At 36.5% G+C, this 23,865-nt stretch overlaps 1 protein-coding gene across 1 annotated transcript; it reads right to left on the reverse strand.

The window, feature by feature from the left end:
• Positions 1-1,580: 1,580 nt before the first annotated feature.
• LOC308339295 (sulfotransferase 1B1) lies at positions 1,581-23,329 on the reverse strand. The gene is made up of 7 exons (XM_080797815.1): positions 23,004-23,329; positions 22,603-22,731; positions 11,982-12,079; positions 9,885-10,011; positions 9,175-9,269; positions 6,166-6,346; positions 1,581-1,814 (listed from the first exon to the last, which is right to left on the reverse strand). The coding sequence occupies exons 1-7, from the start codon at positions 23,149-23,151 to the stop codon at positions 1,702-1,704; spliced, it is 891 nt and encodes a 296-aa protein (XP_080653941.1). The 5' UTR covers positions 23,152-23,329; the 3' UTR covers positions 1,581-1,701.
• Positions 23,330-23,865: the final 536 nt, after the last annotated feature.

Raw genomic sequence — 23,865 nt, forward strand, 5'->3', positions numbered from 1 at the left:
GTGCAGCCTATCTATCACCCAGATTAAAGACTAGTTCAGACAGACACTTCTTTATTTTTCAAAAGTAAACTATATAATCAGAAGTTTGTGTCACATTAACTTAATAATCAAAATAAAAAGGGCAAATACATCATGATTGGCTTTACTTCCTTGTTGTCAAGCGTATTCTAGAAAACTGGAACTAGTTCACAATACCCTTAGGTATTCAAGATTAACTACCACTAAACATATTTCTAAGGAACATACAAACAAATTTCATACTCTGAAATAATTTATAATACATATTATAATAAACCTATCAAAACAACTGTCTCCAAAAACATATATATATATGTGTGTGTGTGTATATATATATATATATATTTATATATTTATATATTTATTTATATATTTGTATATCTCACTCCCAGAGGTTTGCAGTTGGCATTAGATGAATCCCCTGCTGGAGCTAGGGAAGAGAGAAGATACATGCTTGAGGCACTATTCCATCTGCAAATTCACCTGTGAAGGCAAAATACTGTCATCAGATTTTATCATACCTCTCTCGGTTATGGCTCAAGGGGTCTATCATGTGTCAGAACTCTTCTCCAGAACAAGTTAGGCCCGGGGGGCTCAAACCAAGCTTGAGTCTGGGAGCTTGGGTGTGGCATACAAGTTGGCACATGTCGATAGTACCTGCAGGCAAAAGACCCTGCTGTACATGGAGGTATAGATAACTACATCTAAAGCAGAGCTGGAGCTGAGAAACAAATGTTCCAAGGAAGAATTTATCAAAGAGCCCAAGTTGAAAGCCATATGCGTGGGATGGTACACAGAAGGGATATGGGGTCTGAAGGGCAAAGTGGAGATTCAGCCCAGACACTCCCCCTGAGGTAGCAGTTTGGGAAATTCTACAAAAAAAATTCACAAAATGAGGTAAGTGAATTTCCCAGATGGGGACAATCCCAGGGCAATAGTCAATTCTCAGAATTTTGGAAGAGGCTGTTGAGATTAGGGAGGATACTCCACAGGAAGCAAGTTGCAGACTCAGTCCAGGCTCTCAGAGCAGAACTGCAGTTGCCATGGGAGAAACTTAGGGAGACCAATGTAGACAGACCTTTCATCTGTGGAGACCCAGAAATTAGATGCTCAGCAATTAAAATTTTGGATGCTAAGAAATTAGGTATAGGAACAACATTTCCAAAACCTGAACCCCATTATCTAGGACACAAACTGTGTTATCCAAATAGTGGCACTGTGATAAGACAAGCGATGACTCAGGGAACAACTTGAGACCCGGAAGACAACTGTGGAACAGAGAGTCCTGGGTCAAGTTTTCACCAAAGGGAATTGGGGCAGAGCTAGGCAATGTAGTGTGCAAATAACATTTCTTGGACCACGTTAATAGGGAGGGGAACTTCATTCTAAGCCATAACTCACAAAGGTTGAGTAGGATTAAGTACTCTCACTGTTGTCCATACTCGTCTAGGAAAAGGCAGGAATATCCTACAAAAACGTTAACAATTGGCCCTTAATTTTGGGACTTTGGAAACAGAGTCAGGAGCAAAACTGAGACCTGATTGATGACACACACACACAAATCCGTTTTAAAAGCACATTTTCTCCTTTATAAATTGATTTGATTTCCCAAGTCAGGTCATAACTGCCCCCCTTTAAACAAATTACAGCTCTATTCTTATCCAGATTGGTCACGTAGGCTCTTTAAATCTCTGTGCGGAACTGAAGCTCCGTTCCAGACATTTCCTTCTTGTAAATGACATCAAATTTCTCATTTTGGGCCACCGTGAAGTAATTCTTCCAGTCACCTGTTGTCCCTAAAAATAAATAAGAAAACATGTGAAGGAATAATGTATTTCCATTATGAAGGAAATCGAATGCATACCAAAAGAAAGGGTGCATAGAGTTAAAGAAAGACTTTCCTTGTATTTGAATAATTTAAAATGCCATTTCTCCTTCACTGGTCATTCCTGCCATCTAGAAACGTGCTTTAGAGCTAAATAGAACCTGACTTTTTTTTTTAAATGTAATTGACATACAGTATTATATTTGTTTCCATGATACAGCATAGTAGTTTGACACTTATATCCATTAAGAAATGATCAGCATAAGTGGAAATGTCATCTGTTATTATAATATTATTGACTATATTCCTTATGTTGTGCTCTATATCCTCGTGACTTATCTATTTTATAACTAGAAGTTTGTTCCTCTTAATTCCCTTCATTTATTTCACCTACTCCTCCATCCTTTTCCCCTCTGGCAATCATCAGTTTGTTCTTTGTATTTATGAGTCTGTTTCTGTTTTGTTTATTTTTTTTAGATTCCACGTATAAGTGAAATTGTATTGTATTTGTCTTTCTCTGTCTGACTTGTTTCACTTAGCATAATAACCTCTAGGTCCATCCATATTGCTGCAAATGGCAAGATTTTGTTTTACTTATATATTTTTTATGGCAAGTAGTATGCCCTTGTATGTATATACCACATTCATCTACCGATGGTCACTTGGGGTGCTTCCATATTTTGCCCATTGTAAATAATGTTACAGTGAACACAGCGGGGCATGTATCTTTTTAAATTAGTGTTTTCACTTCGTTACCTAGTAGTGGATTGCTGGATTATACAGTACTTCATTTTTAATTTTCTGGGGAACTTTCATATTGTTTTCCACAGTGGCTGCACCAATTTACACCCCACCAGCAGCGCACAAGTGTTTCCTTTTCTCCGCATCCTTGCCAACATTTGTTTTTTCCTATCTTTCTGATACTAGCCATTCTGACAGCTGTGAAATGTCTCATTATGTCTCATTATGATTTTGACCGACTTAAAGATACATTCTGAAAAGGGTTAATTTTCCTGTCTAAATTTATGGACCATACAACAGTTTCCTGAAAGAGGTTGTTTTAGTGTTTCTGCTTGTCATGGATCATAGGGTTTCTATTGAACATTCAATAAAAGGTCAGGGCAGATTTTATTTCACGAATTAGTTTAGGAAACTATACAAAGAACTGGTCATCAACACATATAATCCATGAACTAGAAAGTTGATAAGTACCATTTCCTATGAATTTATTAATGAAGATGGTATGATACTTAAGGGATACCATTTTCCCTGAGTTCACTAGTCTTATACTGTACTTGCATTTTATTTTTTTGTTTTTTATTTTTTTTAAAGATTTTATTTGTTTATTTGACAGACAGAGATCACAAGTAGGCAGAGAGACAGGCAGAGCGAGAGGGGGAAGGCAGGCTCCCCGCCGAGCAGAGAGCCCGATGCGGGGCTCGATCCCAGGACCCTGAGATCATGACCTGAGCTGAAGGCAGCGGCTTAATCCACTGAGCCACCCAGGCGCCCCTACTGTATTTGCATTTTAGATGAGAAGAATAGTATTTAAAGTTAAACGTATAACATTCCTGAACCATCTTTACAACAGCAAAAGTTTTGGGAACAAATTTGCATTTAGTTTCTTATACTTGGATGCTCACAAATATTTATCTGAAAAATAAATTCTTATACTGTAAATGTGTTTGGAGATAAACATAGGCTTTGTTATTTTATGAAATATTAAATATATCCTGTTGAATTAAAGCTACGTTAACCCATGATGGCTTGGTGAAGATTTCAAATCCTTTCAATGAAAAACATCCCTATAAACAATGTTTATTATGGTTACTATACTTTGTTCTCTATTCACCAGATAGTAAGAGCTCTATGAAATATGAAAGTAGTGTATATTTGGAATAGCCCATATGTAAAGATGTCATTAAAAACAGAAAGCACAAATTAAACAATAAGGAGTCATATATAAAGTATTCTAATGATTTTCTATTTTGAGTATTAATTACATAATATACACAAACACATTTGCTTCACTAAGAGGGAAGTATAAAAATTTTTTTGATAAAGTAAATGCTGGCGAAAGCCAAGATTTTTATGTTTTGTTGCAATTTGGGACATAAGTATAACCACTGGACATCATCTGCTCTCTCCCTACTTTTACTATTGTGTGATTAAATTATGACATTTATTTAACTGACATGGCACCCCTCAAGACTGAATATACCCAGCACTTTGTTCATAGTCACTCTGGACCCTGTTTAGAATCCATTTACATGCATGCCTCTTGCATTACATTATGAGCTTCTTAAAGCAAATGCATGTGTCATTCATTGTTGCATGTTCTAGAGAATATGTGCTACATACAGGTGTTCATAAAGAGTGTTTCCTAAACATAAATGAATGAATAAATGGGTATTTTTTAAATGTTTGTTGAGGGCATGAATGAATAAATGAGTAAACAAATCTTGAACTATTTAGATTAAAAAGATGTGGTACTTTTTAATGCATAATTTACAGTCAGAAAAAAAAATATTTCAAATACCTATACGTCATTTACCATAATCCTCCCCCAAAATCTATGTCACAGATCTTATTACTTTCTCCATATTTTCCATGATGTAACCAGACCTTTGGCAGATTGATTAAATGTATTCAAAGTTATAGATTCAGGGAATGGCAAAGCCTGCTTAAACCCCGGATCAATCTGACCACAAAGGGGGTTTTGGTTTTTTTGTCTTTTTTTTAAATCACTTCCAGAGGGGATGTAAAGACCATCTCTATTATGAGACTAGCATGCAGTCTTTTCTACTTGAAGTTGGAGAAACTACAGAATTGAGATACTAAACTTACTTAATCTACCTCTATACCCTAATGAGGTATCACGGGGTGGTATCAGTTTTTATGTGACTGGAATAAAACCCTCCTGGAGGTTACATTCAGATAATCTGATAAAGTGAGAAATTTGCCTTCTATAGTAAAGGAGGTTTGTTTTTTTTTCCTGATTTTTCTCCATCAACAAAGTGTGTTTATGTGAGCATCAGACTTTGTTTAGACACCATTTACAATGAAAAATTTACTTTGCCTTCTTATACCAGAGGTTAGTTTTGAAAAGTTAAATGTAATGTTTTTGAAAATTTAAAAAAAAAATTTGAAAACACCAGGACTATTTCTTATTTTGATAAGTAATGTAGAAAAATGTTTAAAAAAAAATTTAACCGTATAACCCTTTGAAAATCAAGGGTTTTCAGCCATATGTTCATATTTACAGTACATTTCTAGAGTTATGTTTACTTCCTAGCATGCCAATTGAAATTCTACCCCTTCATTTCTACTTCAGTAAAGAATTTTGACAACAGAAGATGACATTATTAGGTGGATGGCTTCTCAAATTTGTTTAAGTTAATAATTTGTTAAATGTATTATTTTTATCATTAATAAAATATTTTTGACACAAATAATATACAATTAGCCACAACATGCAGGATTTGCTTCAGTGGAATCAATAGCAAATGCCATATTCCTCTACTGTAGTCTTTTTATGTTTAATTTGGATTCCATGTTTCTTATAATTCAGATAGTATTTTTAGGGAGCAAAATCTTCCCAGAGGGTAAAGAAAAGTCCGTCCTCCTTGTGAATCCTTAACAAAGTGACCACTGTTTTCTTTTTTTTTTTTAAAGATTTTATTTATTTATTTGACAGAGAGAGAGACCACAAGTAGGCAGAGAGGCAGGCAGAGAGAGAGGGGGGAAGCAGGCTCCCTGCTGAGCAGAGAACCTGATTCGGGCCTCGATCCCAGGACCCTGAGATCATGACCTGAGCCGAAGGCAGAGGCTTAACCCACTGAGCCACCCAGGTGACTGTGACCACTGTTTTCTAAGTGATGTGGAGACTTTAAAGTAGATGGTCCTGTATTGAGTGACATTAATTTATTACTAAGAAGAGGGAGGCCTATGCCTATTTAGGCAAAGATTTAAGATACAGAAATAACAATTTTGGAATGACTCATCAGAATTGACAAAACTACTCCCATTTAGTAGCACAGTAAATAGAAGAAGAAATATGCATCAAATACCCAAGGTATTCTGGTATTTATAGATACCAGGTTTATAGTGGTATAAACATGGGTTTATAGTGTATTATTTCCTTTAGTAATTTCTAATCTAGTTCAGTAATATTTATGGTATGTCTTTTTAGTGTCCTTACATTACAGATGAAGAAATTGGTGACAAAACTGGCTAAGTAACTTGTTAGAGATCATTACACCTCCTTTCAGAGTAATTCACAAGAAAGTGAAAAGGGTAATTAAACTCAGCAAAATATTTACCTTTACGCATAAAAGAGGACTTGCTATGATCCATCACTGTACTTGGTAGATGTGTATAATTCACCAGCGGGTTATCCTTCATCATTTCAAATGAGGTGTGATGGACGATCTTATCTAAGACCTCATCATTCAAATTCTTCTCTAGAAATCTAGCAATCTTCTTAACTTCCCGCTTCAGATTCTATTAGTGGTTAAAGAGACATACCCAAGAAAATGGTAAGCAAAAACATCATTAATATAATGTGAAAACTATAATATTTATAATCTGTTTTCTTAAATGTTGGTTCTGAATATTCAATCATTTTTTTAATTAATCATAAAAATGAAAAAATCAATGATTTATCTTTGGCAAAAAGAGATGAAATATTTTATTTCTCCTAAATTTCATATTTTTAATTTATATTAAAAGTACAATAAGAATAAAGCTTGGACTAAATATTAATATTTGGAGGAAAAAATAACAGCTATTTTAAGCTCAGGTTGTAATCAGATTTGAAGAGTAAATATTTAGGGACCAAGCATGTCTTTACTCTTGCTGCCTTTATTTATTTTTTCTTAATCAAAATTCTTTTCTTGTTTTTAATAATATTTCAAAACAAAAATAATAAATTTCTGAACAACTTCAAGTATGTTTGCCTTAGATTACCTATCTTAGGCCTTGCCAGGACATAAATTATTAAAAATAAGCTCCAGGAGCATCTGGGCGGTACTGTCACTTAAGCATCCGAATCTTGGTTTCAACTCGGTCATGACCTCAGGGTCATGAGATTGAGCTCCAAGTCAGGCTCCACACTCCCTGTGAAGTCTGCTTCAGGCTCTCTCCCTCTCCCTCTCCCTGTCCCCTGACCATACTCATTCTCTCTCTCTCCCAAATAAATAAATAAATAAATAAAACCTTAAAAGAAAACAAAACAAAACAAAACTCCAATGAAGGTACATTAAGTTATTCATTAATTATTGGGGATAGAAAGAGCAAATTCTGAGAATCAATCATTTTCCAGATTCTAATGATATAAACTTAATATCTGCAACTTTTAGGAAGCTAAACTAAATTTTATATGGATATGCCTAGAAATATTTTGAGATGGTGATATCTACACTAAGTTGAAAATCATGAGTCAGAATTTACCATGATGTGTAGTCTGCTGAGATATTGGAGAGTGAATTTCCAGGAGGAAAAATAGTCAAAATACTTGGCAGTATAGGGTCTCATTGTATTTTGAAGGGAGGGAAAAAAAGCAAAGTGGTTAAAGTTAGGTTTGAGTTATTTATAGGAATAAGAGGGACGATAAAGTTGGAAAGATAAATTGAGGTAAAAATGAGAAAATCCGTGGATGTCCCACTTAAGGACTTGGACTTTATATCTCATGCAGGGAAGCCACAACATTTAGTGATATGTCATTTACTTGCACGTGTGTGTTCATGTAAACACATGTGTATGTTTTGGCAGGGAGTTTCTTACAAGAGAAGTTCTGGCAATACTGTGGCAAATACTCAAGGGATATTCCCACTTTTTAGGTGTTTTTCATAAAACCACCTCAGTTTCACAGCTGCATATTGCCTGCAAATTGGAAATTAACTGCCTCAAGCCCAGTATAAATGGGCAATAGTAAAGTTTTGATGATAGATTCTCTATGGGTTGCAAAGAAGTGTGATGGAAGGTGGGAGCCTAGGCAGAGCAGAAAAATTCAGAGGACTCTTTGTTAAGATGTGAGAATACCCTGGGGTTTTCTTAGAAATACTTGGATCAAAGGAAATTTTACATGGGGTGTGGTTTTTGATATGCATAGGAAGACTGATGTCTCTAAGATGTTATTATTGCTCATTCATTTATCTATTCATTCAAGCAATCAATTATTCATACAAGTGATTCTAAGAGCCCCTATGTATGTTATATTCTGTGCTGTGAATGTAGTTACAAGAATGATACATATTGTACCTTCCATCATGAATCTAAAAGTTTAAAATGTATCCTCATTTGTAACTCCAAGCTTTTTAAAATAGAGGAACTTGGTTTCCACATAAAATGTGTGTGTGTGTGTGTGTGTGTGTGTGTGTGTGTGTGTTTGCCTAATTTGGGTAAAATTGCCTCAGACTAGGCCTGGAACCTTGCAGCAGTATTTGAACTGATACTAGCTCATACAGGAGACTAGACGAATTCTTTTGAGTTCCCAGACTATGAGAGAGATAGTGAAAGAATAAAGGAGAGGGATTTGAGTTATAATAGGTAGGGCATGTGAAACAATGGGGCGTGCACAATTTGGTGGAATCATATCCACTATATGGAAGTCAGTGAGAACAATGTATTTTCAAACTTTGAAAATTAATGGACATGTATGTAAGTGATGAGTCACTAAATTCTACAACTGAAGCCAGTATAGCACTGCCTGCCAACTAACTGGAATTTAAACAAAAATTTACAGAAAAAAAAATTAATAGACAAATAAAAATCATTAACCAAAGAGAGAATAAAAAAAAGAAAAAGATTAAATGTTGGAGAGAGAGACAAGATGAGTTTAGTTTTGAATGTGTTCAATTTAAGAGTCATTTTAATAAAAGCATGGGTCTGAGTTAGGGTAGATGTTAAGATGGAGTTTAGGGGAGTCATTAGCACATGAAGAGTTTTGGCAACAGTAGGCATGGCTACCATCACCAAAATGTAGCAAACAGCTTACAAAGAAAGGTGACTAAGTGACAGATGGAGGTCTACAGGAAAGCCAGGAAAATGTGATAACCTACCAAATAAATGTAGGAAAGAATTTCAGCAAGAGAAGGTGGTCACAATAAACACAATGGTTAAAAAGTGTAAGAAGGTAAAAATGTCATGGATTTCACCATTAGAAGTCACTAACGATCTTAGCAAGATTTGGGTAAGCAGGCATGGAGAAGAGACACAATAATCACATCATTTTTTTTCTTTATTCCATAGATTAAGCTGAAAATATATATTAACCCTTTAACCTAGGATGTAATGGGGGAATTATCCAGAATGAATTTCTACCATTTTACCTCTTTCATATCTTCATAGTACAAGAAAAGTATTGGGTGTTCTTCCTTTTTCTTCCACCAGCTCTTAACATGATTAAACCAGGAACCATAAGCCACTAAAACCAGAGAAAGTTTATTACCATAAGCATTCATCAAATTAAAGGTTTGTTTCTAAACAGTAAGTCAAATTATACAAACATTTTGGGGAATTTAGTAATCAAGGGAACTGAATATATAAGGCCAAATAAAAATACATATTAGCCATTTATGGATATACAGTCAGATTAAAAATATATAAAGTACAAAGGAAGCACCTGAAATGAAAATACATTGGCCTCCATATGCGTTTTACTTAGCCTCATATGGAAGGAAACCATTCTACTAAATACTCATAATAACTATCTAAATACTATAAAGAGATATATAAAAGATCTAACTAAAGATTTGGGTAAGTTAAAGAATTTCCATTGTAACTAGAACTGAGAATGAATTCCTAGCAACTGAAAAAACATTTGAGAATATTTTCATCAAGCCAATGTTAAATACCAAATTTACATATTGATGTCATAGTAAAATATTAGATACAGTTGATCTAATTTTTTTAATGCTATTTAAATGTACTTACTGGCTTGGAAAAGCAATGTTTTGATAGGAAAAGTCACACCAGTAATAGTTATTAGTGGTATTAAAAAGGGAAAGTGCTTATTAATTTCAAGCCCAAACCGACCCACCATTTCCAGTCATGAATCTCTCCAGATACTCTTCCCAGGGACCAGGGACAGGTTCCAAATTATTCATTAAGTCGAAATGGTAATATGAGACTGCAACATCCTTGGCATTTCGAGCCAGATAAATCATCTGCAGGGAAAAAAAGAAGAAAACCACATGGATTTGAAATCCATGAAATTAAAAACAGGAAAAATCAGAGAAAATTAATGAAACAACGAGCTGTTTCTTTTTTAAAAAATGAACATACTTGATAAACATCTAGCAAGACTAAAAAAAAGAAGACACATAACTAATATCAAGAAAAAAAAAACAGGAGGTATCACAACAAATCTTAGAGCTGTTACAATTATAATGAGTATGAAAAGATGCTCGATATCACATGTCATCGGGGAAGTGAAAATTAAAGCAACAATGAGACACCACTCTGTACTTATCAGAATGACCAATATCCAGAAAACTGACACCAAATCCTGGTGAGGTGTTGAGCAGCAGGAGCTCTCATTCATTACTGATGGGATTGCAAAAAGGTACTGATATTTTGGAAGACTCTTTGGCGATTCTTACACCACTAAACAGTTTTACCTATAATCCAGCAATCACACTGCTTGGTGTTTATCCAGAGTTGAAAAATAAAGTCCACACAAAAAACTGCAAGTGGATATATAGAGCAGCTTTATTCATAATTTCCAAAATGTGGGAGGAAACAATATGTGCTTCAGTAGGTGAATGAATAAACTGGGATACATCCAGACAATGGAATATTATTACACAGCACTAAAATGAAATGAGCTATCAAGCCATGAAAAGACATAGAAGAACCTCAAATGTATATTACTACGTGAAAGAATGCAATTTGAAAAACCTACATACCATATGATTATGCCTTCTGGCTTTTGGAAAAGGTCATACAGTTAGATTTCTATTCATAAGAAGGTGTAAGTATTTTCATTGCCTCCATGAAAACTATGGAGTCAATAAAAAAGATCAGTGGTTGCCAAGTTGGGAGGAGAGGATAGGTGGAGAACAGAAGATTTTTAGGGCCACAAAAGTATGCTGTAGGATACTATAATGAGATATAGACATAGATATATAGATATATATATATATCATACTATATCATACTATAATGATATATATATGTCATTATACATTTGTCCAAATCCATTGAATGTATAGCACCAAGAGGGAAGCCTAATGTAAGCTATGAATTTTAGGTGATTATGATGTGTCAATGCAGGTTCATCAGTTGTAACAAATGTACCGCACTGGTGGGGGATAATGATAATAGGTATGCATGTGTAGGGGCAGGGGACATTCGGGAAATCTCTTTGTCTTCCACTCAATTTTGCTGTGAACCTAAAATTGCTCTAAAAATAAAATTGCTATAAAAAATACAGTCTGTTCAAAGAAAGAATAAGAAGAGAATTATGGGGGTGCCTGGAAGGCTCAGTTGGTTAAGCATCTGCCCTCATCTCAGGTCATGATCCCAGGGTCCTGGGATAGAGCCCTGTATCAGACTCCCTGTTCAGCAGGGATTTTGCTTCTCCCTCCCCCTTTGCTGCCTCTCACTCAAATAAATAAATAAAATATTTTTTAAAAAGAAAGAGAATTATGAAACACTTTTCATTACAAAAGTCCACAACTTAGAATTCCTCACCCATCACAAACTAGCAAAATTCAGTTAAGTTGAAATAGATAATTAGACTAGCCCCACAAATACTGAAGAAATTGAATTTCAAATTTAAAAGTTCCCTAGAAGCAAATATCCAGACACAAAGGTTTCACTGGAGAGTTTTGTCAAATAACCAAACACGAACTGACGTCCTTAGGTTGAGTTTTCAGAGGAGGCCAGCATATCTGGGATAGCTGGGGTATGATAGCAGCAATTCTGTGCTGAGATGGGGATCCTGTTGCTACATACCTTTGACAAACTTGATTATGTAGATTTAGACTGAAATACATCAATTTTTAACGGAAACACTTTCTCATGTAATTCCGTTCTCATGGTATCAAACAAAATATTTGAGCAATTGCTTATTATGTGCATGACCAAAGGGATAAGGTCACATTAAAAAAATGACTTGCAGTTCGGAATGTACCTTGCAGTTGTTCTCCCAGAAAGACTTAGGAAGGAGATCAATTGGTAGATGCGTCTTCACAAGCCGCGGTGATGGATTCTTTCCTAATTGTTCTATTCCTGGGAAAATTTGAGTTTGATATATAGATACATTAGAGTCTTCAAGGAGCCAGCATTTCCTGATTTTCTCTGACCTTTTAAAATATTTTTGAGAAGTATACAATGCTGCTAAATTTTGAATCAATCACAGGTATTATCAGGCAATATTGCATAATGGTTAAGAGCATAGTGGTGAGGTTAGCCTCCTTGGGTTCAAATCCTAAGTCTGTCGCTTACTCATTGTGACATTTGAAAGTATGCTAGTCTCTGTGTTTCACTTTTTCCATTTCCAAAATGAGAAGTAATAATATCAGTGTTAGCAATTTGGAGTTTTAGCATTGCTTGCATTATTATAAATAATTATGAAAATAGTTTCTGTTTCTCAAAGAGATATGGATAACTACCAATTCTCATAGCAGCCATTGTTCCGCACTTGCTCTTACGGTAGAGACGGTGTTATGTCTGTAGAGCATCACTGTTACACCTGCCTTTTTTCATTATTTCCTCTATGAGTCATATGTACATACGTGCAAAATGAAAATGTTCTGTAATATTTAGGTGTTAGCTGAACTCACCAAAAGCAAACAACTAATATGTGGGAGGATTTGGTTTCAAATCAAGTCACTGGATAAGGGGTATGTCAACTTCCCTGAGAAGGAAAATATCCACTTATTTTGTCTAGTCAGAGGGAGGATGTTCCCAGGAACCTGGATCTCAGAAATAAGTAACTTGGTCAGTCTGGAAGCACTTCTGGGATGCAGGTACATTCAGAATTCCTGACATAGACTAGGAAAAGTGGAGATGACCTTTTTTTTTTAAATTATTTTTATTAACATATAATGTATTATTTGCCGCAGGGGTATAGGTCTGCAAATCATCAGACTTACACACTTCACAGCACTCACCATATCACATACCATCCCCAGTTGTCATAACCCAACCACCCTCTCCATACCCCCCTTCCCCCAGCAATGTTCAGTTTGTTTTGTAAGATTAAGAGTCTCCCTCCCAATCCCATCTGTTTCATTTTTTCCTTCCCTACCCACCAATCCCCCCACTCTCCTTCTCAACTTCCTCATATCAGAGAGATCATATGATAATTATCTTTCTCTGATTGACTTATTTTGCTCAGCATAATACCCTCTAGTTCCAACCACATTGTTGTAAATGGAGCCAACCCTTTTAATTTAACTATTCTTTTAATGCACTCAGTGGCCTTTATCACACCCCAGATATATCTTTTAATGATGTCATATCCTATAGAGTCATCAACACTTAACATCTCTTTCAGATTTCGTATCCAATAAATCTTAGAGTCCTATGCATAGTCTCCTCAATATGACTTATACCCAGTCTCAGCTCTAGATTACCTGTTAACCTTACATATCTTCTCACCTTTTGCATACAAAGGCACACCTGCTCAAAATTGCCTCTGACTCACTCATTCGAAATAATCTTATGCTCCATTTGTTTACAGAAAGTTATTACATATGCTAAAAAGCCACTCAATCTCTATTAAAATATCCTTTCAAAATGTTCTAGGGGCATCTGGGTGGCTCAGTTGTTGAGTTTGCCTTCAGCTCAGGTCATGATCCTAGAGTCGTGGGATGGAGCCCCACTTCGGGCTCCCTGCTCAGTGGGAGGCCTGCTTCCCCCTCTCCCACTCCTCCTGATGTGTTCCCTCTCACTGTGTTTCTCTCTAAATAAATAAAATATTTTTAAAATAAATTTTTAAAAAATAAATAAATAAAATAAAATGTTCTATATGATGTTTACTTGTGTTACAGTCTATTTACTTGTTTATTTATTTGTTGTCCGTTCCCACACTTCTTCCCCACCCCACCCCCACCCCCAAACACACACACTAGAATGGCAATTCGACAAGAGCCAGGACGTAGCTCATTTTGAATGTTCTGTAGAGAACAATGCATAGCACATAGTTGTATCAGCATGCAGTTGTATTAGGAAGAATCTCTTAATTTCAGTGTGGATAGAGTTGACTAATTTAGGAAATAAAGGTCAAGGATGCTAGTTAAATTTGAATTTCGAGTAACAGACACCTTTTAGTGTGAGTATCTTCCATGCAATATTTGGGATATACTTGGGTTAAATAAAATAGCTATTTATCTGAATTTCAAATTTAATCGAGTATCTTGAGTTCTATCTGGAAACATTAATCATATACTTATAAAATTCCACCAAGTATTTTATTATGCTACTACTAATCTGGCAACTACAGCCACTTCATCTAGCATATAGAAATGAGAAATCATCATTTTCCACAACCCATTATTGCTCAATGCCCATGACATGAACTTTTACATTTTTTTAAATGAAGTTTTCCCCTTATCTTTTGTTCTCCTTCACTCCCTCAACTTCATTGAAAGGTTTCTCAGACTTCGGGTTGTAATTGTTTTGCCATGTAAGGTCTTTGATGAACTCTTTACTGCACAAATATGAATGTTAGGGATATGAAATGATATTATACACATTCATATTCAGGTTCCAGAGTGAATCTGAGTGACAATTTACCCTCATTTACCTGCTGAAACTCACTCTCTGTGATGCTGCTTTGATTCTATCAATTTTTCATTTCCTTACTTTTTTTTTTAAGATTTTTTTTTTTTATTTGACAGACAGAGATCGCAAGTAGGCACAGAGGCAGGCAGAGAGAAAGAGGAGGAAGCAGGCTCCTCCCTGAGTGGAGAGCCCGATGCGGGGCTCGATCCCAGGACCCTTGGATCACGACCTGGGCCAAAGGCAGAGGCTTAACCCACTGAGCCACCCAGGCGCCCCATTTCCTTACTTTTTTATGGCTCTGGAGTCTTATTTCATTCTTGCACTACTTTGTTTGCTTGTCCCAGAATAATTATTTTAGCTCCAAGATTCATCATTTGCGCTGGCTTCAGGCAACCACACAGAAGGAATAACACCCTCTCAGTTGGTTCTTCTCTGCCTATGGAAGTAACGAGCTCTGGTAGGGTGGGGAATTTGGATTCTGCTCTTTAAACTGGTAAAAACATTCATCACCATACTTCTGTCTTCCTATCCCAGTTTCCAGCAGCATTTGAAGGCCAGGACTCACTTCTTGAATCCTTCTCACTTGCCTACAGGACACCATACACTTAATTTTCTCTTAGATCACTGAGTAGTTCTTAAAAACTATAAGCCCTATATGATCTGTCCCTGTCTAGTCTCCAGTTTGTTTGGTTTTTGTTGTTGTTGTTGTTGTTTGTTTTTTGTTTGTTTTTAAATCTCACTTTTCCCCTTTCGTTGTCGTTTCGTTCCTAGACTACACCAAGGTCTTTTCTGCTTCTAGGCCTATATACCTAACACTCAACTTCATGAAATATGTTTTCTCCAACTATGTGCATGACTCTACATCTCAATTTAGAGTAGATATCCCTACATGTCCAATCTAAAGTAAACAATTTGTTGTTCCCTATTCTTTGGATAAGTGAGCCCAATAATCACATATTATTGGTTTATTTACTTATTTAGTGGCACAATATTACTATAAACTCCTTGGGGATAGGGCATTGAATTTACTAATCATTTTATATCTAACCTTTGGAAGCACTCAATAAATATTTGTGGGATGAAATATGAATTGTATTAATAATAAATTTATGTTTGAGAGTTGTTGGTACTTCCTTACTTATTCAACTACAGCAATGTTCTAAATTAGAAATTTATTAATCTAATCTACCACATTCGATACAACAAAAGTCAGTAAAAGATAGGAACTTTTTTTAAGTTATTAACCAAATTTTTAGTTATTTTCTACAACAAAACTCTTTCATCTTAGGTCATCATACCTGGATATACAATGAATTAAAGTACAGTTTCTCTATATACCTCAGTGATTGTACTGCTTACAAACTTCCACTTTATCTTACCAAATTGACTCCATTTTCTTTGAATGAAATCATAAATACAATAATTAATATGCTATATAAATAATATTATAGGGAGGAGACAAGAGAGCAGGAGAGTAGGAGACCTTGTTTCATCTGGTCCCTTGAATTTAGCTGGATATCTGCCAGATCATTCTGAACACCCATGAATTCAGCCTGAGATGTAAGAAAATATATCTCAAACTCTATAAGCAGAAAAGCAACTGCTTTTTGCATGGTGCAAGGTGTGGAGTGGTGAATCTGAGGGGAGATATTGGAAGATAAATGGAGGGGAGGAGGAGTCTCTGTAAGTTGGCCACAGGAAAGTGATGATAACACTGGAGGGCAAAATCAGAACTCCTAGAAATCTACTCCAGTGAGACATCCTTTCTGAAAGAGGCTCAGGGGATGAAAAGGGCAGAATTCTAGGTAGGTCACTGTGGTCTCAGGATTCCAGGAGACAGAATGAACAGGGGTGCCTGAACCAGCAGGTGCCCAAGCATTGGAGTGGGGAAACTGGTTACAGTCAGCGAGCCCAAGAAGGGATTTTCAGCTCAGGTCACCATAAGCCCAAAGGGGGGGCCAATCAGGTGACCACTTTCTGCCTGAGCACCCTGAAAAGGATTGGAACTCATAAGCCATTTACATTCCCTAGGAAAGGTGAAATGGCTATGCACACTACTGGGCAACAGCTCTCAGGGTTGTGGGGGCCCCAGAAAGGACAGTAGGGTGACACCCAGCTGTGCCCTAGAAGCAGCAGAGCAGAGTACACGCATGATCCCACAACAGCTCACAAATCCCAAAGGACAGTAGCCCCAAAAGGAGTCCCTGGGACTCCCCCAAGGGGCATTACAGTAGGCTCATACCACAAGAGTCTGTGGAGTTTGGCACAAACAAAAGTGAAAACTATTTGTCCCAGAGGATTTATTGAAGAAGTGGGAATGCAATCTTTCAGCTCTGAGTCAGAGATCTGGGTATGGCCATTTTTACTCTGATCCTCTGTAGAGATGCAGAAAGCCTCCAGGGGAACAAAAGTGACACAGAAGACCAGCTTACACTGAGCCCAGACCCCTGGCAAGGGGTGCGGCAACTCTGCCTGGGCAACCTGACACCTGAAAAACAGCATAGCAGGCCCTTCCCCCAGAAGACAGACTGGAAGAATAGGAGGACAAGTTTATGGATCCCACAAGACTGTAAAACTCCAGAGCAAGGGGAAAATAATATATTAAGCTCTTGGTGTTTTCTCACAATTTGTTTATCTTTCAGTCTAAATTTTTCCATTTCTTTTTTTTATCATTTTCCCATTTCAACTGGATTTTTTTTTCCCTGTTATCATGTTCTTTTTTTGATTAAATTTAAAAAAATTTTTTATAAACATATAATGTATTTTTATCCCCAGAGGTACAGGTCTGTGAATTGCCAGCTTTACACACTTCACAGCACTCACCATAGCACATATCCTCCCCAATGTCCATAACCCAACCACCCTCTCCTGACCCCTCTCCCCCCAGCAACCCTCAGTTTGTTTTGTGAGATTAAGAGTCTCTTATGGTTTGTCTCCCTTCTGATCCCACCTTGTTCCATTTATTCTTTTCCTACCCCCCAAACTCCCCATATTGCATTTCCACTTCCTCATATCAGGGAGATCATACGATAGTTGTCTTTCTCCGATTGACTTATTTCGCTAAGCATAATACCCTCTAGTTCCATCCACGTCATCACAAATGGCAAGATTTCATTTCTTTGATGGCTGTATAGTATCCCATTGTATATATATACCACTTCTTCTTTATCCATTCATCTGTTGATGAACACCTAGGTTCTTTCCATAGTTTGGCTATTGTGGACATTGCTGCTATAAATATCTGGGTGCACATGCCCCTTCAGATCACTACATTTGTATCTTTAGGGTAAATACCCAGTATTGCAATTGGTGGGTCATAGGGTAGCTCTATTTTCAACTTTTTGAGGAACCTCCATGCTGTTTTCCAGAGTGGTTGCACCAGCTTGCATTCCCACCAACAGTGTAGGAGGGTTCCCCTTTCTCTGCAACCTCGCCAGCATCTGTCATTTCCTGACTTGTTAATTTTATCAACTGGATTCTTATTTTACCAACTTATGTTTATAAGTCACTTTTTAACTTTTATTTTTCACATCTACATTTTATAGATAATATGCTTCATTTTAGTCTTTTTTCACTCTATTCAATTTTATACACACACACACACACACACACACACACACACACAGAAGTTTTGCTTTCTTTGTAACTTTAAGATGTAGTGTCTTCTAACACACCAAACGAAATTCAATCAGAAAAAAGTGGATCACCTGGCTTTGCCCACCCTATGAGATTATAGTCTCTCTCCCCATGCTTCTTTTTTTTGTTTTTGTTTTTGTTTTATTTGTTTTTCTGTTGTGGTTTCCAACCATTTTGGATTTGTCTAGGATGTACGTTCTGGTCAAAAGACATAGTGTATCAGGTTGGATTTAAAAAAAAAAAAAAAAGATCCATCCATACACTGTGTACAAGAGACTCATTTTAGACCTAAATACACTTCTAGACTGAAAGTGAGGGGGTAGAGAACCATTTACCACACTCATGGATCTTAAAAGAAAGTTGGGGTAGCAATCCTCATATCACACAAATTAGATTTTAAACCAAAGACTGTAGTAAGAGATGTAGAAGGACACTATATCACATTTAAAGGGTCTATCCAACACAAAGATCTAACACTAACAATTGTAAATATTTATGTACCTAACATGGGAGGAACAAATTATATAAGCCAATTAATAACCAAAGTAAAGATACACATTGATAATAATACATTAATAGTAAGGGACTTCAACACCCTACTCACAGCAACAGACAGATTATCTAAGCAGAAGATCAATAAAGAAACAAGGTCTTTGAATGACACACTGGATGAGATGGACTTCACAGAGATATATAGAACATTCCATCCTAAAACAACAGAATACTCATTCTTCTCCATTGCACATGGAACTTTCTCAAGAATAGATCACATACTGGGTCACAAATCAGGTCCCAACTGATACCAAAAGACTGAGATTATTCCCTGCATATTTTCAGAACACGATGCTTTGAAATTTGAACTCAATCACAAGAGGAAATTTGGAATTTCCTCTTGGAGCTTAAAAAGCATCCTGCTAAAGAATGAATGGGTCACCCAGGAAGTTAAATGAGAAGTTACAAAATTCATGGAAACTAATGGGAATGAAAATACATCAGTTCAAAACCTCTGGGATACAGCAAAGGCAATCCTAAGAGGAAAGTACATGGCAATACAAGTCTCTCTCAAAAAATTAGAAAAATCCCAAATACACAAGCTAACCTTATACCTAAAGGACCTGGAAAGAGAGAAGCAAATAAAACCTAAACCCACCAGGAGAAGAGAAATAATAAAGATTAGAGCAGAAATCCAACAAAATAGAAACCAGAAGAATAGTAGAACAGATCAAAGAAAATTAAAAGGTGGTTTTTTGAAAGAATTAATAAGATCGATAAACCTCTGGCCAGACTACCCAAAAGAAAAGAGAAAGGACCCAAATTAATCAAATCATGAATGAAAGGAGAGAGATCAAGACCAACACCAAGAAAATACAGACAATTTTAAGAGCACATTATGAGTAAGTATATGCCAACAAATTAGGCAATCTGGAAGAAATGGATCCATTCCTAGAAAATTACTAAAACTACTAAGACAGGAAGAGGCAGAAAACCTGAATAGACCAATAAACAGCAAGGAAATTAGAGCAGTAATCAAAAACTTCCTGAAAAACAAGAGTCCAGGGCCAGATGGCTTCTCGGGGGAATTATACCAAACATTTAAAGTAGAAATAATACCTATTTCTACTGAGGCTATCTAAAAAAGTAGAAATGGAAGGAAAACTTCCAAACTTGTTCTATGAGGCTGGTATGGCCTTGATCCCCAAACCAGGCAAAGAGCCCATCAAAAAAGAGAATTACAGACTAATATCTCTAATGAACATGGATGCCAAAATTCTCACCAAGATACTAGCCAGTAGGATCCAACAGTACATTAAAAAGATTATTCATCATGACCAGTGGAATTTATTACTGGATTTTAAGGGTGGTTCAACTTTCACAAATCAATTAACATGCTAGATCACATTAATCATTAATAAAAGAAAAGTTAAGAACCATATGATCCTCTCAAATAATGCAGAAAAAGCATCCTTTTTTAATTAAATATGGCATTCTTTTTTGATTAAAACTCTTCAGAGTATAGGAATAAAGGGAATATATCTCAGTGTCATCAAAGCTATCTATGAAAAGCCCACAATGAATATCATTCTCAATGGGGGAAAACTGAGAGTTTTTCCCTTAAGGTCAGGAACATGACAGGGATGCCCACTCTCACCACTTTTGTTCAACATAGTACTAGAAGTGCTAGCCTCAGCAATCAGACAATGAAAAGAAATAAAAGACATTCAAATTTGCAAAGAAGTCAAACATCACTGTTCATAGATTTCATGATACTTTATATGGAAGACCCAAAAGACTCCAGCCCAAAATTTCTAGAACCCATATGGAATTCAGCAACGTGGCAGGGTACAAAATCAATGCACACAAATCAGTTCCATTTCTATACACTAACAATGTGACTGAAGAAAGAAAAATTAAGAAATCAATCCCATTTATAATTGCACCAAAAATCATGAGATACCTAGGAATAAAGCTAACCAAAGAGGTAAAGGATCTATACTCTAGAAATTACAGAATATTTATGAAAGAAGTTGAGGAAGACAAAAGAAATGGAAAAACATTCCATGCTCGTGGATTGGAAGAATAAATGTTGTGAAAATGTTTATGCTGCCCAGAACAATCTTCAATGCAATCCTTATCAAAATACCATCAACATTTTCCACAGAACTGAAACAAACCTAAAATTTATAGGGAACCAGAAAAGATCATAGGAATACAAATAGCCAAAGGAATGTTGAAAAAGAAAACGAAAGCTGGTGGCGTCACAATGCCTGACTTCAAGCTATATTACAAAGCTGTGATCATCAAGACAGCTTGGTATTGGCACAAAAACAGACACATAGATCAAAGAAACTGAACAGAGAACCCAGAAATGGAACCTCAACTCTATGGTCAACTAATTTTCAACAAAACAGGAAAGAATATTCAATGGGAAAAAGACAGTCTCTTCAATAAATGGTGCTGGGAAAATTGGACAGTGACATGCAGAAGAATAAAACTGGACCATTCTCTTACACTATACACAAAGATAAACTCAAAATAGATGAAAGACCTAAATATGAGACAGGAATCCATCAAAATCCTAGAGGAGAACATAGGCAGCAACCTCTGTGGCCTCAGCCAAGCAACTTCCCACTAGACATGTGTCTAAAGGCAAGGGAAACAAAAGCAAAAATGAACTTTGGGGAGTCCATCAAAATAAAACACTTCTGCATGGCAAAAGAGATAGACAACAAAACTAAAAGTCAACCTATGGAATGGGAGAAGATATTTGCAAATGATACAACAGACGAAGGTCTGGAATCCAAATCTATAAAGAACTCCTCAAACTCAACTCCTGAAAAATAAATAATCCGGTCAAGAAACAGGCAGAAGACATGAACAGATGCTTCTCCAAAGAAGACATCCAGATGGCCAACAGACACTTGAAAAAAATGCTCCACATCACTTGTCATCAGGGAAATACAAATCAAAGCCACAATGTGATACCACCTTACACCAGTGAGAACGGCTAAAATTAATAAGACATGGAAAATAAATGTTGGCAAGAATGTGGAGAAAGGGGCACCCTCTTAGATTGTTGGTGGGAATGCAAGCTGGAACAGGCACTCTGGAGAACAGTATGGAGGTTCCTCAAGAAGTTAAAAATAGAACTACCCTATCACCCAGTAATTGCACTACTGGGTATTTACCCCAAAGATACAGATGTAGTGAAAAAAAGGCACCCCAATGTTCATAGCAGCAATGTCCACAATAGCCAAACTGTGGAAGGAGCTGAGATGTCTTTGAACAGATGAATGGATAAAGATGTAGTTCATATATACAATGGAATATTACTCAGTCATAGAGAAGATGAATACTTACCATTTACATAGACATGGACGGAACTGGAGGGTATTATGCTAAGTGAAATAAGTCAATCAGGAGCTCCCGTGGTGCAATCAGTTAGCACTTGGTACTTATACAAAATAAGTCAATCAGAGAAAAGACAATTATCCTATGGTTTCATTCATATGTAGAATATAAGATACAGCACAGAGGATCATAGGGGAAGGGAGGGAAAACTGAATGGGAAGAAATCAGAGAGGGAGAAAAACCATGAGAGAGAGGCTCTTGACTCAGGGAAACAAACAGCTTTTCTGGAGGGAAGCTGTCTGGGGGGATGGGGTAATTGGATGATGGGCATTAAGGAGGGCACCTGATGTGATGAGCACTGGGTGTTATAAGCAACTAATGAAACATTGAACACTAAAACGAGAAATAATGATGTAGTGTATGTTGGCTAACTGATTTTAAATTAAAAAGAAAATCTGGTTTTGAATTTTAAAAAAATAATAAAAAATTTTAAAATAATAATATTATAAAATTATAATTCCCAAGTAGTTTAAAATTACCTGAAGTTCTTAGTCCAGGGACGGCCATTTCCAACATTGGCACTTTAACTGTTATAAAATCCCGCTTACATTTTTCAACATCTCCATTATTTAGAACCATGTCCACAATTTCACTAGCCCAAGTGGTACCTGCGGTGAAAGGCAACAATTTTTAGAAACCATCACTTGAATGAGGGGGGGAAGGGGTCCCTACAGGTAGTCTGCCATCTTAACACATTCTATTAGAAACTTAATTCCGCAATTTCCCTTTCTGTGCCCCAAATGCTCATTTTAAATATACTCAAATGTATATGGCGGGACCAACTGATAGGAATATTAATTTTATTGAGGATGATAATGATTTTGTAGAGAGGAAACAAAGACTGAAGCCGGATCTGCCTCTGTCAGTCCACAAAACTTACCTGATTTGGGGTATGTGGCTATCACGATGTCTTCTGGCCTGCTGTGGAACTGTTCAATCCTTTCCCAGTTGTTTGCAAAAGCATAGGTCATGGGATAGCCGTGAACCAGCTTCAGATTTTTTCTGAGGACGTCTTTTGGGGAAATCATTTTGGTACCAGGTTGTACAAATACTTAATAGACTATTTTCTGACAGTCCAATCATGGGAAAATAAAGAAGATCAAAATCAGAAACGGAATAACTAAGGCTGTTCTTAAGACCCTATTACTCAACGCAAGTGAAATTGGCCTTTAACACTCAGCATGCAGAGATCTAAATACAAAGGGCATTTTTGTGGGTATAAAGTTGTAGATTGCAAGAGCAGCAACTGGCTCAGTGACAAGCAGCGCAAAGGTCTTTACTGGAAGTTTTTTTACAGAAATGAAACTGCATGTCTTAGAACTGAAAATCAGATTTTACAGAAATATGCTAAGAATGATCTGAACTTGAGGCAAAATAAACTACCATTCATCATTTCACTTCCATTGTACCTCATTTCTCCTTTTTGGAAATCCATTGTCTTTCTTACCTTTGTTCTTCTATACCTAATGGTGAGGGAACAGAAGGCTGGCTGAGGACAAAGCAAAAGGCTGACACTTGCAACCTCCCCCCACCCCCACTCCTGGGTGGGACATATGTGACATTCTTTGGGAATCTCCCACCCATCCCACCCATTGTAATGTTAATACCTTGCTAGAGGGCAAAAGGACCTTCCTAATGGCAAGGCCTCTGGTATCCAGTATCTTTGTAGGTACTCTTTAGCATGTGAAAGTTCTCTTGAAACCTCCCTTTTCCTTCCCTCCCCCCAACTCCAGGGTACAAAG

This window comes from Martes martes (assembly GCF_963455335.1).
Source record: "Martes martes genome assembly, chromosome: 2".
NCBI lineage: Eukaryota > Metazoa > Chordata > Mammalia > Carnivora > Mustelidae > Martes > Martes martes.

Excerpts from the sequence above, each read along its gene's own strand:
- LOC308339295 (XM_080797815.1), bottom strand. The coding sequence starts at position 23,151 with ATGATTTCCCCAAAAGACGTCCTCAGAAAAAATCTGAAGCTGGTTCAC. Across the intron at positions 12,080-22,602 it reads CCCTGGACTAAGAACTTCAG|GAATAGAACAATTAGGAAAG; the intron begins GTAATTTTAAAC and ends AAATTTTCCCAG. Across the intron at positions 10,012-11,981 it reads TCTGGGAGAACAACTGCAAG|ATGATTTATCTGGCTCGAAA; the intron begins GTACATTCCGAA and ends TTTTCCCTGCAG.